The following is a 19,587-nucleotide window of genomic DNA, read 5'->3' as shown; positions in this document are numbered from 1 at the left end:
ATCAGCGCCTAAAAACCTCCTCACAACATGGCGAAGAGAGGACCCGGATTCGGTTTGCCTCATTGATAGGACTTGTAAGAACCTGTGGCAACTCTAGCAAGTAGAGCAGAGTGTGTGCCGCGGGACACCGAAGACAGGCGCGTATCAACGCCAAAAATAAAAAGAAAGGGGGATCTGTGGGGAGCAAACCGGACTAGACTGTTACTGGAATTAAGACTTATTCTATGCATCTGCTCTCCCACAATATGGCGCTGGGAGAGAAGTAAACAGCTTCCGCACAGCTGCCTCCAGTTCAACCAATTAACTGTAGGACTTGCTCCTGATTGGAGAGCAGCGTACTCGGCGTGTGGGCAGCCGAGTTAGGATTGGCGGAGGAGGACTATAAAGGAGGAGAGAGACAGCATGCACCAGGAACATCTATGGGGAACATCTAAGGGAACCCGTGCAGCCCCCGAGAGAACCGGCCGGCGGTGTGCCGCTCCCCTGCGGAAGTGGGGAATGCGGCCAGGGGGAACTGCCCTTCCACGGAGGTGGAAGGGATAGTAGCCAACCCGGGAAGAACCAGCAGAAAACCCGGGGAGGGCCGAGCAGACGAAAGAACAGCGCAGGGTTCTGTGTCGTTCCTCCACGAAGAGGGGGAGCGACAGTCTCCCATGCGGGTGCAGGGGCCCAAGCACTTGGGCCATCCTCCACTGCCTTCCCGGGCCACAGCAGAGCGCTGGACTGGAAGAGGAGCGACTGGGACTAGAACCTGGTGCCGATATGGGATGCTGGTGCTTCAGGCAGAGTATTAACCAAGTGAGCCACGGCGCCGGCCCCCCTATACGTGTCATGAACATGGATTTGAACCTGACTTCCAGGTTTAACTGAGTACACTGGGAGAAAGTGTAGGATGCAGACTGTTTTTTTGTCCTTCTATTATATGATGCCACCCTGCTTTGCCTATACATGGAGTTCTGGTATCCAGGGATCCTTTGCTTTAATCTCTTTTGAGCATAAACCGTATTATTCTATTTTATAACACTGTAAGAGCAAAGTATAAGTCTAAAGGACAGAAAGGGAAGAGGTGATTTATATCAGCCTATTTTAACAAACTTTTTAGCTAATCATCCTGTCTTAAGCTTCACCTTTACATGCTTGACTGAAATGTTACCTCATCCCTGGGAATCCTGAGATATCTGGTTCTTCTGTTTAGGCTTAACCATTTTTGATTAGTCCTCTTGAATTTGTTTAGGGTTCATATTGCATGGGTCATCCAAGTTACTATCCATCCCTCTACTTTTCAACCTCAGCAGTTTATTTAAAAAAATTCTTATACTTTTGGATCCTCTCTTATTTATTAGCTATTGAAATTTTGCTTTTTAAAAAAGATTATTTATTTATTTGAAATGCTGATTTATAGCGAGCGGCAGAGGGAGGGAGGGAAAGGGAGAGAGGAAGAGGGAAAGAGAGAAATATGTTCTGTCACTCCCCTAATGACTGCAATGGCTTGCCCTGGGCCAGGCCAAAACCAGGAGCCTGGAGATCCATCTGTGTCTCCCACATGTGTGGCAGGGTTGGGCCATTTTCTGCTTTCCCAGATACATTAGCAGGACAATAGATTGGAAATGGAGCAGCCAGGACCTGAATTGGCACTCATATTTGGATGCTGCTGTTGCAGGCAGTGGGTTTTCCTGCTATGCCACAATGTCAGCCCCACAGTTTCGTTTTTTAAAAACATTTTTTTTCGCTCAATATACTGTGATTTCCAGAGTATGTAGAGGAAAATGAACCTTTTCAAGGTGTTATTTTCAAGCTCAATATACTGATAATACTCTTTTAATGAGGGACTTATAGAATTGTTGGAAAGGAGACCTTTTCCTGTTAATAAGAGAGTAATGCATGCTATTGATAAGATGAGAAAAGGAACTTACTGACTTGTCCTGAGATAGCACCTAGAAAATAAGCAAAAACAAACGTGAAAATAACTTATGGATGAATGTACAATTTTTTGTAGTTTTCTGAAGGGTAGATTTACAGTGCTAGAAATGATAGCAGCAGCCAGAGGACGCAGGTATGAATGATTTGGTAATGAAGCAGTCAAGATTGATATTTACAAAGGGGAACTTACTGGTAGGTTTTGAAGTCATAACTGAAATTGGAAGATAAAAATGAACTTAGTTGCTTGTTAGATTTGTCTTCCTTAATGTCTGTATAAAATCATTAAATATACAAAATTTAGTTGAATCATTCATGTTTATTTTTTCTAATATCAAAGAACAGATATTTTAAAAATCTAATAATTTAATATAAATAAAACCCCAGTTTCTTGACCCATTTCTTTTTTTTTAACTTTTATTTAATGAATATAAATTTCCAAAGTACGGCTTATGGATTACAATGGCTTCCCCCCCATAACGTGCCTCCCACCCGCAACCCTCCCCTTTCCCACTCCCTCTCCCCTTCCAATCACATCAAGATTCATTTTTGATTCTATTTATATACAGAAGATCAGTTTAGCATACATTAAGTAAAGATTTCAACAGTTTTCTCCCACACAGAAACATAAAGTGAAAAATAATAGATGATTTTTTTAATGATGATGAAATCAGATCAGACCTATTGCCATGTTTAATCCCAGTGAGAGTCAAGTTGGGAATTGATAATTTCTTCTTCTTCTTCTTCTTCTTCTTTTTTTTTTTTTTTTTTTTTTTTTTTTTTTTTTTTTTTTTACAGAAGATCAGTTTAGTATACATTAAGTAAAGATTTCAACAGTTTGCACCCCCATAGAAACACAAAGTGAAATATACTGTTTGAGTACTCGTTATAGCATTAAGTCTCAATGTACAGAGATCCTACATGAGGAGTAAGTGCACAGTGACTCCTGTTGTTGACTTTACAAATTGACACTCCTGTTTATGGCATCAGTAATCTCCCTATGTACCAGTCATGAGTTTCCAAGGCTATGGAAGCCCCTTGAGTTCTCGACTCTTCTCTTGTTTAGACAAGGTCATAGTCAAAGTGGAGGTTCTCTCCTCCCTTCAGAGAAAGGTACCTCCTTCTTTGAAGACCTGTTCTTGACCCATTTCTTATCTCTATTTTTTATTTTATACTTTTTTTGAGGTAAATATTGGATAATAGTTTGTTATAGAATGTCCATATTCCAGTTCATGATTTATAAAAATTAAACAATGTTTATTGGGCCCTCTTATGAGAAACAATATTTTTGTCATTTCTTCTGCTTTACCCTTTTCCATTTTCCATCTCCCTATTTTACAAGAAACCAATATCACAACTTTTTGGCAATCAGTGTCATGAACGTGTAACTAATGGCATGAACTATACCAGCTTTCCTGGATAAGTTTAGGTTTCTTTAAAAATATATTTATTTAAAAATTTTAAGAGACATGGAATTTATGTATTTTAATGGGGCATTATATGATGTTTTGTTAAATGTGTACATTTTGTAGTATCAAATCATGGCAAAGATATTTATCCTTTCAAGCATTTTAATTATCTTTTATATTTCTCTTTAATAGAGAAATACAGGAACATTATCTGTAGTCATCCTACTGTTTAATAGAACCCTAGGACTTCTTACTCCTATCTAGCTGTAACCTAGTATCCATCAATCAAACTTTCCCCATCCTCCCTCACTACTTTGCTCTCCAGCCTCTGATAACCATAATTATGTTTTTAAATTCTGAGATGACCTATTTTTTAGATGTCACATGAGTGAGATAATTGTCTATGCTTCTACACCTGTTATTGATATAATACTGTTCTACTGTGTCAGGAACTCTTCCTCTAGCACTCACCTCCAGGTGCAGGCGCTTTAGGCTTTTTCAGTGGAGGAGGAGATGAACGCTGGACGTCTCTACACGACCTTGAATCTGCACTGCCAGATTTTGAAGGCGCAACTGAAATAAAAATAAAAATATATACATTGATTTTCTAGTACAGAGAGACTAGTTTTGCTTGATATTTTCTAAAATATTTTAATAGAATTAAAAATATACCTGAATTATTGATTTTTTTCTTATATTAAAGTACTGGTGCTTATGCTAAAAGTAAAATTATTTTAAATGATTAAAGCCACCAGTTCTCTGACACATTGCTTCTTACCTTCAGTTTCCTTTTCACTAATACTACTTTTTGGGACAGGGGATGCTCTATAATAATACTTTGTCATAGAATATTTATGTGATATTTTATGATTTCTCAGACTTTGATAATGCACATTGGCTTCTACTCTTTCACAGTTCATATTCCCTTTATCTTTCCAACAAACTCATTTCATATTTCTCATGGTTAATCAATATGTTAGCAATATCATGACTATGCAAATATTTATTGCAGAGTTATATTTGACAATGACCATGCAAAAATATGTTAGCAAAATCATGACTGTGCAGGTAATATTAAGTTTTGAGTTATGTTCATTGTTGAAACTTACTCAGAATTTCATTTTCTCTCAAGTGTGCATTAGTTTTGTGTTTGCTTAAAGCTTTTTCAGATTAGTGCTTTGTATTATTCTTTCTTGGTAGTTTTTGTGAATTTCTGAATGGAAGAGAGAAAGTACTCCTTTTTTAAAAGATTTATTTGTTTATTTGAAGGAGTTACACAGAGAGAGGAGAGGCAGAGAGAGAGAGAGAGAGGTGTCTTCCATCTGATAGTTCACTCCCCAGTTGACCACAAAGGCTGGAGCTATGACGATCCAAAGCCAGGAGCCAGGAGCTTCCTCTGGGTCTCACATTTGGGTGCAGGGGCCCAAGAATTTAGGCCATCTTCTACTGCATTCCCAGGCCATAGCAGAGAGCTGGATAGGAAGTGGAGCAACCAGATCTCAAACTGGTGCCCATTTGGGATGCCGGTGCTTCAGACCACAGCACTGGCCCCAGAGAGTACTCCTTTTAAATTTGCCTAATGTGGCTTCTGGCGCTTTCTTCATGGAGATTTTGCAAGCAGGCATAAAAAATCTGGAAATTTCAAATGCCTCATCTTTGGCAGACAACATCCTTTATAGAATAGAGACTGAATGAAAAAAGATTGAGGCATACTGAGATCCTACATAGAATATAAATGAATCCATCACATTGATCTGAGAGATCAGTATTTTCTTTTCTTTTTTTTTCTTGATAAACGTTAGTGTGATTAAGAAACTTAACATTATAAAAGCCTGAAAATATGAAAGTATTCCCTGTAACTAGGAGATCAAATTAGTTTTGAAAAATTGAGTGAGATTCTTTGCCAGTGAAGCCTAGACCATAGGAGTTCCAAGGGGAGCATTTCATACATGTATTTAATAAGTTGAAGTCAGCATTTGAATCAGTTTACTCTTATTTTTTGAGATTGTGTCAAGTTTTGCTCCTTTGCTAAACATGATTTGCTTCTGCAACTAGGTATGAAATGAACTGGGGAAAATATTTTGATACAGGTTTTGTATGGCAGAATTACAACAGGGTGGTATGCTCTAGGCTAGGCAAAAATAGTAAAAAAAAAAAGTGGAGAAAGTGCATTCTCAAGGGAGAGTTGGAGGGAAAACTGCTGTGGAGATTTTACAGAAGGAGGTGAGACACCATCAATCTGTGTGGATGGTGCAGGCACAAAGCAATGAGTATGGACACAGCAAATGACCCTAGAAACCCTGAGCCAGAGAAAGCACCATCTTTGGAGAGCAAGATGAGATCAGACTGGAGTGGCCCGTGCTACTGGTGATATAGCTGGAGGGAGAGCCTGGCAGACTACACTGTCTTTGAGTCAGACTCAGAGCCTTGAGGGGAACAGGGTGCCTGCTCACCCAGAGAAAAAGAAAAAGGGCACATCTCTCTCCCCATTCCCTCCACAATGGTGCTTGGAAACCTGCTGAGAGAGGATTGGCACCATTTTGGACATAAGTAGGTAGCAGCTGTTGCAGGTCTTGTGTGTACACACACAGCGACTGGTAGGGACAATCAGCAGGAGCAAATGGGGCAGCTCCAGTGCACAAACCCAGAAACGGGTGGGGAGAAGGAGCCATTCCAACATAAGTACCAGCTGTAGAGACTCTTGTATGTGCCCAGCATGACTGTGAAGAGTAGGGCTGCAGCCAGTGGGTATCATGCACATGTGTGATCCAGGGATTTTACCAGATGGAAAAATCTGCACTATCCACTGGCTTTAAGTGGGGATGATTAACTGGGGATGGGTAGACTGTGAGGTGTCCCCAGCCTCTCAAAATGTCACAGACTCCGGGGCTTGGGGCTGAGACTGCCTAGGTAGAGCACCCATAGGTAGCTGACTCTGAGAAAGTCTTATCCTCTTTGTGGACCCCATGCACTCCGTGACTATGGGAGCCCTGAATGCTGAGACTGTGGGAATTCTGTGACAGCATGAGAGGACACAGGGTGTAGCAGGATCACTGGGAAATCACTATGTGAAGCTCCACATGCTTAGAGCTCCCTGATTGCCTGGAGTACGTCATTGCAGAGGGATCTGTGTTCACAATGAGGACTGCACAGATCCTTTGTGTAGATCATGTGGAAGCATGGATGAGTGTTGCATCCAGTAAGGATTAACACCCAGGCACTGATAAACTTGGAAGAGAGGAGTTGAGGACGTGTTTATGCCAAAAGAGGTGACCATACCCTTGCTTCTGTTAACAAGAGAAGATCTACCATGCCCAATTCGGGTGTCACCCTTGATACTATGGATACTCTTCCCTCCCTGGAGCACTGATCAGAGCTTCCAGACCACACCCAGCACACACCTCTGGGTATTCCCTGAAGGAGCAGTTGTCCACTAAGCCACAGATTCAAAGATGAATGCCATCAGAGAAAAATCCATCAAGTACCTCCACAAATGCCTAAAAATAAACAAAGAAATTCAAGAAACAAGAATAAGGAAGACAACATGACCTCTCCCAAAAGAACACAAAGACACTTCAGTATTTTAATGTGGAAATGAAGAGATTGATGAAATACCTGAACCAGAATTCAAAAGATTAATCATAGGATTACTCAGAAACAATGAGAAGCAAATCTACAAGTTAAAGAAATCCACACAAGATGTGAGTGAAAAATTTTCACATGAAATTGAGATTTTGAAGAAAAATGAAAATGAAATTTTAGAAATGAAGAATTCAGGGACTGGCACTATGGTGCAGCAGGTTAAAGCCCCAGCCACAAGCGATGGTATCCCACATGGGCGCCGGTCCCGGCTGCTCGTCTTCTGATCCAGCTCTCTGCTATGGCCTGGGGAAGCAATAGAGGATGGCCCAAATCCTTGGCCCCTGTACCCATGTGGGAGACTTGGAAGAAGCCTCTGGCTCCTGGCTTTGGATCGGTGCAGCTCTGGCCTTTGTGGCATCTGGGGAGTGAGCCAGAGGATGGAAGACTTCTCTCTCTGTCTCTACCTCTCTCTGTAACTCTTTCAAAAAAAAGAAAGAAATTCAATATGTCACATAAAAAATACAATGGAAAGCCTTAATAACAAATTTGGTTAGGTGGAAGAAAGAATATCCAAGCTAGAAGACAAATCTTTGGAAGTTTTTCGTTAAGACCAAAAGAAAGTTAGAAAAATTAAAAAGATTGTTGGAAATATATGCCATTCTATCAAACAACACAACATATGGATGTTAGGAGTTCCTGAAGTCATGGAATGAGAGAACAGATTGGAGGCCTGTTTAGTGAAATAATACAGAAAACTTTCCCAATTTGGATAAAGAATGGGAGGTTCAAGTATTAGAAGCACACAGAACTCCTAATAGACATGACCAGAAAAGATTTTCACCAGGACATGTTGCAGTAAACTTTCCACAGTAAAACATAAAGATCCTAAAATATGCAAGAAGAAAACCCACTAGATTAATTTCAGAGAAATGTGAGTTCCAGAGTAGAAACCTGATGAAAAGGAATGGAAGAAATGACTTATGTAGACCTATATTAATCATCCTGTCTTCATCTCCATTATCATATTATTGACTAAATTGATGCTTTGTCCATGAAAATCCTGAGTCCTTCTTTTTCTTCTAAGAGTAGTTGATTAGTGTTAACCTTCTTAAAATCAGTTGGGTTTATGTTTTATAAGTGTTTTTTGTTTTAAAGTTTATCACCTCCAAAACTCAAGTTGAAATTTAGTTGTCAATGTAATAAAGATGTTGGGAGGTAGGGACACTTGGGAGGTGATTAGGCCATGAGCACTCTACTCATATGGATGAGGAAAATTTGTTATAAAAGAAAAGTTCAGCCCTCATCTTATTTTATTGACTTCTACCTTCCACCACGTGATGATGCAACAAGAATATCCTTGCTGGAAGATGCTACCCTGATGCAGAATTTCTCAGCCTCCAGAACTAAATACAAGTAAATATCTGTATTTTTTCCTTTTGATTTTTTCATTACAGTAGAATACATAAAAAAATTTAACATCTTAATCATTTTAAGTGCTATTAAGTTTATCCATATTGGTATGTAGTCATTACGACTGTTCATCTCCAGAAATCTTTACATCTTGCAGCACTGCAAGTCTATACCTGTTGAACAGTTACTCCATGTATCTTCCTCTCTCCACCTTCTGGCAGCCAGCACTGTATTTTCTGTCTCTAACATTTGAACTATTTTCCTTATTGGTACCATGGGCATTATATTTAATATTCTAAAATTACAACACTCCAACTTGAGTTGATATCAGCTTATCAGTGACATTAAAAAACTACCTCACTACAGATCCATCCCATCACTTTCAGTTACTGATGTGACAAAGTGATATCTTTATACATTGTGTGACAAAGCCATAAAGTAATACTTGGTTTTAAAGAAGATTTATGCATTTGAAAAGCAGAGAAAGAGAGAGAGAGAGAGAGAGAGAGAGAGAGAGAGAGAGTTTTCTATGCACTGCTTTAGAGTAATTTTTTTTTTTAATGTATTAGTATCTTGATTTGTGGAAAACAAAAAGATCATTGTTGCAATGGCACTAGCTTTTATAATTGCCCATTTATATATCAATTTGGATATAATTTTGTTGTATAGTTTTGAGATACTCTGTAGTGTCCTTTTATTTTGTCCTGCAGGACCACTGTAATTATATCTTGCAGGACTGATCTGATGATAATGAACTTCTTCATCTTAAAAAACAAATCTGGGAATGTTTTTTTCCCTCAATTTTTTTTGACAGGCAGAGTGGGCAGTGAGAGAGAGAGAGACAGAAGAAAGGTCTTCCTTTTACTGTTGGTTCACCCTCCAGTGGCCGCTGGGGCCGGCACGCTGCGGCCGGTGCACCACACTGATCCTGGCCAGGAGCCAGGTGCCTCTCCTGGTCTCCCATGCAGGTGCAGGACCCAAGGACTTGAGCCATCCTCCACTGCACTCCCGGGCCACAGCAGAGAGCTGGACTGGAAGGGGGGCAACCAGGACAGAATCTGGTGCCCCGACCGGGACTAGAACCCGGTGTGCCAGCGCCGCAGGTAGAGGATTAGTCTAGTGAGCCGCAGCACCGGCCATTTTTTCCCTCAATTTTGAAGTGCAGTTTGCCAGACATAGGGTATATTATTGGTTGACAGTTTTTTTTTTCCTTTAAGTACTTCAAAGTTGGTCTACTGCCATCTAACTTCCAGAGTTTCTGGTGAGAAATCTCAGTTTTATGAGGACTCCTTGATATGATGATTTGATTGCATTCAAGATTATCCCCCTGACTTTGGCTTTTGACAGTGGTTACAAGTTGAGTTCATCCTGCTTTGAGTTTATTTAGCTTTTTGGACATATCTCATCAAACTTGGATAACTAGCTAGCCATTATCCCACAATCTTTCTGTCTGCTTCATTTTTCCTTTCCCTGAGATTCCCATAATACATATGGGTGTCCCATAAGTCTCTTAAATTTTGCTTAATTTTCCTCATCTTTTTTCCATTTTACCTGTCAGGATCAATAATTTCAGTTCTTCAAGTTCACTGATTTTTTTTATCTGCTCAAATTTGTCTTGTAATATCTTTTAATGTCTTTTTCATATCAGTTATGGTGCTTTTCACTTCCATAATTTCATTTGGTTTATTTGTAGGTTTTCTATCTCATTCTTGTCATCTTCATTTTGGCTATACTATTTTCTTAAGTTTCTCCATGTCCTTTTTTCCCCCAGCTCTTTGAGATCATTAAAGAGCCATTTTAAAGTCTTTGTGTGGAACATCTATCATTAGGTGTTTTTCAGGGACAATTCCTATTGATGTTTTTCTTTAAAGGATCATACTTTCTATTTCATTTCACATATTTTATTTAAAACTGGGTATTTGAAGCTAATAATGTGGAAACTTTAGAAATGTTCTTTTCCAGATTCTTCTATTTTTTGTTATTGCTAGTGTTTTTTGCTTTAGACAGAGCAATCTGAGGGTTAGCCAGTGTTCTAAACTTAAGGTATCTTTGTTTTTTTCTGAGTCTGTGCCTTTTCCTAGTATGCACAGTGAATTCTAATTTCTCCCAAAAATGAAATTGCTTTGTAATATCATTATCCTTAATGTCTCACTCCCAAAAGAGGGAGAAAAGAAAAATGAACAGGAAAGAAGATGGTGCCAGTCTTTTCAGTCCTCTGGAAATTATTTCAGTCACAGGAGGTTTGACTTGTAACAATGTAGTGAGGTGGTGTAACAATGACTCTTTGTAGCTTTAATATTGAAGCAGCAATCAGTGATCAGACTATATGTTCCTGATATTTGAGGACAAGATATTTATTGCTCATCTTGGCTTCTTAAGTTGTATACAAGTTGCTTTTCCCACTCTTACACTGCCTGCCAGGGGTATGAGAGTGAGGGATGTTAGATACTATAGAACCAAGAACTGAAGTTATCCAAAATTAGTAATAGCCTACACTTCAAGCATTCTTCTGGAAGTTGCAAGATTTCAGTGTTCTCTAGAGTTCCAAAAATTACATCTAACAGATTCTACCACTAAAATTTTGTCCATATGGAGAGATGGTTTTCTGATTCTTTTCACTCTACCGTCTTCCTCTATTAATCCAATGTTAATAAAGGGATTTATAAAACTTGTACCACTAATTCCTATAGGGAAAATGTTTTCCAAGAACTAAGAGATCAAATGAGAATAGAGATAAAGAGCATCAAAGAAACTTACTGGTATATACTGAGATATTTCCCACAAAACAAACACCAGTAAACATATAAGCTGAGTTAGAGATGAGATAAACTTTTTCTCTAATTCTGTCAAATGAGGATTTACAAAGCTTGAAATCATGACATCAGAGAACACAGAAGAGCTAAATAAGTTTGTAATGAAAGCATACATGGCTTAAAATTCAAGATGTTGGTGTTGGGGTTTTGAGATACTCAAAAACCACGATAAAGTAAATAGTGACAAATATGTTATTTATCTCTTACATTTTTTGTTTTAATATTCTCCTAAAATAAGAGAATATAAATTTTACATAAATCATTTAAGTTTAGTTTTGAAGTACTTTAGAGAGTATTCATTTACCTATTGCCACTTTGTTTAGTATGCACTCTGATAGTCTGTTCATGATTTTATCATGACAATGAATAATAAACAGAGTTCTAAAGTCCCGTAATCAACAGAACAATCACTCATATACTAGAAATAGAGAAAGTTCTGATAGGATGTAGAATTATTGAACAACGTTATTGTGATTTGACTGAGAGAAGAATCTTGAAGTTAAATCCATCCAAGAAAGGAAAAGACACTGTGAATGGGAGATTGAAAGTTTGAAAAATTGAAAATGAATATATAGTTGGCTCCTAGTGGCCATTTGGGGAGTGAACAAAAGGAAGGAAAACCTTTCTCTCTGTCTCTCTCTCTCTCACTGTCTAACTCTGCCTGTGAAAAAAAAGAGAAGTTTTTGAACAAAATATTTTTATTATGAACAGAATGAAAAATTAATATAATCTGATGCTTTAAAATTTTACCTTTTGTCATCAAATATGTTTTCTAATTTTCACAAGTCAATTTGTTTGTTTGTTTGTTTGTTTTGGACAGGCAGAGTGGACAGTGAGACAGAGAGACAGAAAAAGGTCTTCCTTTTCCATTGGTTTACCCCCCAATGGCCCTTGTGGCTGGTGTGCTGTGGCCGGCGCACCACACTGATCCGAAGGCAGGAGCCAGGTGCTTCTCCTGGTCTCCCATGCAGGTATAGGGCCCAAGGACTCGGGCCATCCTCCACTGCACTCCCGGGCCACAGCAGAGAGCTGGACTGGAAGAGGAGCAACCGGGACAGAATCTGGTGCCCCGACTGGGACTAGAACCCGGTGTGCCGGCGCCACATGCAGAGGATTAGACTATTAAGCCACAGCGCTGGCCCATAAAGTCAATTAATTTGTAATCTTATAGAAAAAAGCCTTCAGCTCTTTATTCCACCCATTCACAATAAGATTTACTATCCCAAATTATAACTTAATAATTGAACATAGGTACTTTGTTCTGGAGTTTATATGAAGACTTAATACAGCTGTCTGAAGTTTCTTTCATTACCTGCTCCTTGGATAGTACCTAGAAAGACCAGGGACACTGGAAACAAACAACCTGGCTATTTTACCTCCCATTCTCCTTCAAGGGAGAAAATAGAAGCAAATGATGTTTCGTTGAGCTAGAGTGGGAGAAGGACTGATGCTGGTAAAGTGCAACTGCAATTATTATTCATTTTGATATAGCTCTTCTTGGCTTTGTGCCCTTCTGGAGTATTATACTCTCAATACAATTTTGATCTCATTAAAAAGATGTTTTGGTTCTTTCATAATAGTTGTTAAATTGACATTTCTGTAAGGGAACATGGCTTGGATTTCCTGTTCTGCTAATTGTCCTGAAACTCCTTATTTTCAGTGTAGACTATTTTTTTTCTTTTTGTAATCTAAAATTTAAAAACTAATTTTATGTTTTCTTCTTTAAAGATTCCTTTCTTTGAAAAAAGTGAAAGGAAAAGATGGGGAGGAAGGGAGGCAGGGAGGGAAAGAGAGAGACACTCTGTTGCTGGTTCACTCCCCAAACGGCTACAATAGTCAGGGCTGGGCCAGACCACAGCCTCAGCAGTTCCCAGTTGGTGTCCCACATGGGTGGCCTGGGCCATCCTCCACCATCTTTCCAGACTCTTGTTCTTTCTCTGTATAACTGGATTGTTCCTTTGCCTTTACCTGTTCATTTCCAGATTCCCTTGATTTAATGTCTCCTGAATATAAATTCCTTTCTACTTCTGAATGAAAATGTGGACACCACAGTGGATACCTGATGAAGAAAAGTGGGAAGCTGCTTGATAGAGATTTTATTAAACAAACTTTCAGGGGTTGGTACTGTGGCACAGTGAGTAAAGCTGCCACCTGTGATGCTGGTATCCCATATGGGTGCCAGTTTGTGTCTCAGCTGCTCCAGTTGCAATCCAGCTTCCAGCAGTAGGAGATGGCCCAAGTGCTTGGGTCCCTGACACCTACATTGGAGACCTGGATGAAGCTCCTAGCTCCTGGCTTCAGCCTAGCCTGGTGCTGGAAATGTCAGCCATCTGGGGAGTGAACTAGCAGATGGAAGATTCTCTCTCTCTCTCTCTCTCTCTCTCTCTCTCTCCCTCTCCCTCTCTCCCTTCTTCTCTGCAACTCCAACTCTCAAAATAAAAAGTAAATCTTAAAAATAAAATAACTTTCAGCTAATCATCCTATCTTTAACCCCCACCTCAGTCCCTTGACTGAAATGCTACTTGGTCCCAGGAATCCTATTTTGTGCTTTTTAGGAGTAACTGTTTAGGATTAGCTTTCTTGAATTTATGTAGGTTTTAATTTTGTGGATCAGTTAATTATTTTTCTGTTTTTCAACTTTTTAAAAGAAGATTTATTTGAAAAGTAGAGTTAGAGAGAGAAGGGGAGACAGAGAGATCATCTTCCATCTGCTGGTCCACTCCCCAAATGGCCACAGTGACCAGAGGTGGGCCAGTGCAAAGCCAGGAGCCAGAAGCTTCTTCTGTGTTTTCCATGTGGGTTCAGGGGTCCAAGTACATGGGCCATCCTCCACTGCTTTCCCAGATACAGTAAGAGGGAGCTGGCTCCATAGGTGGCAGAGTATCCATTCACCTCTTATTTTCAATATTGTGCTTCTGTTTTAGCACAAAAAGCCAAGAAAAAGATACATAATTACTAAATATTTGAAAAAAGAAGTACAACTTTCATAGATGACATTACTACATAGAAAATCATGAAGAATATAGAAATAAGCCTAATCTTATGTGAATTTAGCAAGGTCACTGGAGGCAAGGTTAATGTGTAAATAATTTGAATTCTATGTGCTATAAGCTATTAGAAAAATCAATACAATTTAGCATGTTATTTAATACAAATGTGATTTACTTTCATTTGTACTAAGAAACATTAAATATCTAGGAATAAATCCAACAAAAACTGGTTGCATTAGAGAAAAAATGCAATACTGTTTTGAAAGAAATTAAAGAAAATCTAAATAAATGGAGAAGAATACTGTGAAAATGGATTAGAAGACTAAAGATTGTAAAGATAAATTCTCTCCAAATTATAGGTTAATTCCAATCCAAATCAAAGTTATGATGTTTATTTTTTTGTGAAAATTACAACCAAATTAAGAAATGCAAAGGGCCACAAATAAGCATTAATATTTTTCAAAAGATCAAGTTGGAGGGTGTATTCTACCACTTTATCCAGGCTTATTATAAGGCTGCTATAAAACTGTGATGTTGGTAAATGGACAGATAAATAGAACAATATAACTAAATAGAGAAAATGTGGTAGTACAGAGCTGTAGGAGAAAATATTCTTTGTCATAAGCTGTGTATAAGTCAATTGTGTAGCCATATGGAAAATATCTTAAGATATGCCTTACATTATATGAAAGTAGCTAATTCCTATGGTTTAAAGATCTAAGTGTCAAAGAATAAACATTAGAACTTCTATAAGTTAACATAAGAGAATCTTTTCTTCACTGTGGGATAAGCATAGTTTCTTAAACCAGATGTTAAAATTACCTACCATAACTGGACAGAGTGATGAATCAGACTATATAGAAACTATGATTTCAGTTCATCAAAATATATTAAGAGAATGGAAAGATCAACTTAGTAAAAGATATATTCAATGCATACTTGACAAAAGAATATATTAAACATTGTAGAAATTAATAACAGCACAGAGAGAAACTCAATTTGGAAACTTCATCTGTTGTAGTCTTTCAGTATTGTGTTCATGTTTATTTGTTACTCTCTTAATTTCCACCTTTATTTTCCTTTTATTCCCCCTGAATGTTTTTCTTCACCTCATTTGCTGTAGCCGAATTTAAATGCATCTCTTCTTAGTAGGAAAACTCTTATTGATTTTTGATATGTAGTTTGATATTTTTAGTCTCGATTTATTTTTCTGTAATTAGATGAAGTTAAAGATATTCTCAATAATGCAGGAAATTATTAATTTGGAGGTCTTAAATAAAAACCAGGGTACATAAAAGCCTCTACCACTGAGTTTAGTAAATCAGGTTAATTGTGATAATGAAGATAATTGAAAGTATGTCATTGTAAAAATTAAAAGAAAAATAAGAGTTGGAGAAAGGGAGGGATAGAGAGTATGGTGGGAAGTAATATACTCTTTATAACTGTATATATGAAATATAAAAAATACTGCAAAAATTAAAGGAAAATAAATTAAGGAAGAGGAGTTTAAGGGAGGATGTAAGAAGGAGGCAATATGGTTATCTTAGAATTCTATTATGAAATACATGAAATCTGTTGTCTTTATATTAGTGAAGGTTAAAAAATTAGCAATATACAGTGTGGCTTTGTGTTCAAACACAAACAAAAGTATATTTTGGTTGTCTTCTTTGAACTGTACCTATGAAACACATGAAATCTGTTCTCTTTGCATTAATACATTCTTTTAAAAGTGTGTTTTGATCAGTTCTTTATGTGTCCATCATTAAAGTCTCTCAATTTTTCAAGGATGGTCCCATAAAATGCTATTCCATAAGTATGAAAATGTTGCATCAGTTAGAAGCTATTGGTTCAGGCACAAGTATTTGATAATGGCTCATAAGCAATCAGATAACAAGAAATCTTAGGAAATCAGTTGCTTTTTTATCTCCTCTTTAATATTTATGCTAAGTGAAAAGCATATTATTGTGAAACTTCATTCAGTGAAAATTTATTTCTGTAGTCATTCAATCACTGAGTAAGTTTGAAAGATATTAATTTACTGATATATATCTGATTTTGTTTTTCTTTATTAGCTTCTCTTAAACATGGGCACTCTTCATAAACTGATGAAACAATTCATTAAATTTGTCTACTATAAAGTTTTCTCTTTCTTATTGTTCTAATTTTCTATTCTCTTATTCTATTTTTGTCTTTATTTCAGCTAACCTTTGCTGATTGAAATTTTTTTCTCTTTTCCACTGACAAAAACCTATGACTAGCATTAGGTTAATTTTATGATTCAAGTTTTTTATGATTCTGTGGCATTTTCTCTTAGAAATTCAATAATAACTCAAGTGGGTTGTTATTTGAAATAGAGCATACTGCATTTTTACACAGACAGTATTGAGAACAGTCTATGAGAAACTCAGCTCCAAAATTTTTGTGTTGAATAATAGAGAAAATGATAGCTAATGTATTATGGAAAGAAATCAATAAAATATCACTTTTGACTGAACAAGGCCACCACTTGCTATTTTTAAATAAATTGCAGAACACAGAATTTATTGAGGACAAATTTTAATGAGTCAAATAGGTAGAGTGATATGTGCGAGAAGCTAGTTTACCTTAAATTTTTGTTAAGCATTTGATTAATGAAACAATAAAAATGAAGTCCTTAAATGTCATTGGATTTAAAATAACTCAGTCTCTAAGCATAACATCATTGTTTGGAAGGTTCATAAATTTTTCAGAGCTCACTATAGACAAACGTCTTTACTGTCAATCACTAATATGAATTTGAGTTCTTTATTACATTGTTGAATATAATATTAAGTGTCCTATCATGGCCTTTGTATTCTGTTCATTCCATTTTAGTGATCTTTACTTTTTAGTAGGATCATTTAGCACATTTATAATATGGAATCAACCTAGATATCCAATAACTGATGACTGCATAAAGAAAATGTGGAATATCAACTCAACCTTGAAATTCTGACTTTTGCAGCAAAATAAAGGCAACTGGATACCATTATGTTTAATGAAATCAGTCAGATCCCAAAATACAAATGTTTTCTGTGATTTGTAGTAACCAACATATGGAGTATAAAAAATACTTAATGTATGAGTGAAATTGCCATGTTTGGATTTAATTATTACTTATAGGCCTTATCTATATTCTTGCTGAACTGTGGTCTTTCTACTTTTTACTTGTTGAATTCCTTATTTAGTGGAGCATTAAGGCTCTGACTAAATTAAATTAATTTAAATTAAAAATATATTATCAGAAAAATTAGGAAGGGGAAAGAGGATGGAGGGAAGTGTTATATTCTAAGAACTGTATCTGTGAATAACATGAAATATTTTCACTTATATTAATAAAATATAAAAATAATGTAATTATTGATATATTTGGGTATAAAATTATTTTTCTGTTTGCTTTCTTTTTTTAATCTATCTTTTATACTAATTTTTGTTTTTTGGGCCTTTCTTTGAAGTGATTTTTAAAAATTATTTCATAACCAACTTCTGTTTTATAATTGTATATTTTAAAATTATTTTTATCCTTAACAAGCTACAAATATATCCTTGACTTGTAAATGTCTACTATTGTTAATAATTTATTTTAAATTTATTATTATTTTAGTTGAGAAATAATAATTGTATGTATTTCCATGTACTGCATGATGTCTTGAAATGTGTACACATGGAATAGCTAAATTGAATTTTTTTTTAAAAAAGATCTATTTGAAAGAGAGACAGAGATCTTCCACCTGCTGGTTTATTCCCCAAATGGCTACAATGGCCAGGGCTAAGCCAGGCCAAAGCTAGGAACCAGGAGCTTCTTCCAGGTCTCCCATCTAGATGCAGGGGCCCAAGCATGTAGGCCATCCTCTTCCCCCTTACCAGGCACATTGGGAACTGGATCAGCTGTGGAGCAGCTGGGATGTATACTGTTGCCCATGTGGTATATGTCAGCATCACAGGTAGTGACATAACCTGCTATGCTACAATGCTGGCCCCCTAAATTGATGTTTAAGTGCACACACACACATAAATGCTTTTATATATATATATATATATATATATGGTCACAAATTATTTTTTACAGAACCTAATACAAATGGTGAGTAATATCATGACTTCTTAATTTTTGAAGAGAAATTTATTAAATATTTAAATAATATTGGGATCTGGGTTACATTGTGTATAATCTGTAGTGTGGCATCTCCTAGGTTTGACTTCACAGTCTTGGTAGGTACTCAGTTTTCTGGATGATGATGGATAAGGGTGTCTTTCATGCTTAAATACTAGGAAAATAAGCTTACACTTCAAAACCATAATCAGAACTTAAGTAGCGCATAGGAATAGAGGTTGTTTTTCTATTCCCAGTTGTTTTAAGTGGGGAGAGTAATGGAATTTCATCAAATGTAAAACTCAGTATTTTAAACAATTTTTCGGCTTATCTTTTTATCTCTTTGGGTTCTGCTGTTTTTCCTTCGGTACATTTTTCATGTTACCAGTTCCCTGTACTCAGTTCTATATATTGTTTTCTACTCTATACCTTTCCCCTTTGAAGCTCTCTGTAGACATCTCCTAGATATGACAGGGAAAGCCTAGGTTAAGACATATTTGGGGGCAAATGGGAAATTGATTTTTAATACATTACTAAGGAAACTTTATTTGGGATGGGAACTATACTAACAGGATTTATACAGATTGCTACTTTTTCAATACTTGTATTTTTTCTTTCAGTTTCATTATCTCTTTACCTGTTTTGCTACTTTCCCCCCCACATTCTGTTTCTAAATGAAAAACGACTAAATCTATGGCATCTACCAATTCTAGTTAACAGTGCATTTGATATTTGTGTTAGCTTATTTGTAAAACAAAATTACCACCATTGATTTCTGGTGAGTTTCACATTCTTTATTTTATATTGTAACTGTTTTGGAAATACATATACATTTTCCTAAAATTTTTGTCATTCTACTAAACTTCTTGTCATTTTGAAATGAAACCCGGTCATTTGCAACAAGATGGAGGAATCTGGAAAACATTATGCTGAGTGAAATAAGCCAGTCTGAAAGGGACAAATATCATTTGTTCTCCCTGATCGGTGACAACTAACTGAGCACCAAAAGGAAACCTGTTAAAGTGAAATGAACACTATGAGAAACAGTGACTTGATCAGCCCTTTTCCTGACTGTTGATGAACAACTTAATATGTTATCCTCTTAGTATTTTTTTTTGTTTGTTCTACTTAATACTTTTGGTTGAATACTGTAATCAATACACAGTTATTCCTAAGTGTTGAAACTTAACTGAAAAATGATCACTGTTAAATATAAGAGTGGGAACAAGAGAGGGAAGAGATGTGAAATTTGGGACATGCTCAAGCTGACTTGCCGCAAATGGTAGAGTTAGAAACATACCAGGGGATTCCAGTCCAGTCCCATCAAGGTGGCATGTACCAATGCCATCTCACTA

At 36.9% G+C, this 19,587-nt stretch overlaps 1 protein-coding gene across 28 annotated transcripts in view; it reads right to left on the bottom strand.

Moving 5' to 3' along the window:
- The window catches only part of TSBP1 (testis expressed basic protein 1), a 122,231-nt gene that overhangs the window by 11,389 nt on the left and 91,255 nt on the right, over positions 1-19,587 (bottom strand). For 27 of the 28 annotated variants that reach the window (XM_070074716.1, XM_070074720.1, XM_070074721.1 and 24 more), the window contains 3 exons: positions 3,798-3,899; positions 2,111-2,131; positions 1,914-1,934 (listed from right to left, as the gene is read on the bottom strand). In XM_070074716.1, coding sequence (XP_069930817.1) covers positions 1,914-1,934; positions 2,111-2,131; positions 3,798-3,899 — 144 coding nt within the window. The remainder of the gene's footprint in view (positions 1-1,913; positions 1,935-2,110; positions 2,132-3,797; positions 3,900-19,587) is intronic. The other variant, XM_070074729.1, reaches the window with a different exon arrangement.

Source organism: Oryctolagus cuniculus, chromosome 5 (assembly GCF_964237555.1).
Source record: "Oryctolagus cuniculus chromosome 5, mOryCun1.1, whole genome shotgun sequence".
Taxonomy (NCBI): Eukaryota; Metazoa; Chordata; class Mammalia; order Lagomorpha; family Leporidae; genus Oryctolagus; species Oryctolagus cuniculus.
Note: the sequence above shows the minus strand (reverse complement) of the source record. Positions and strands in the feature narration are given on the sequence as shown.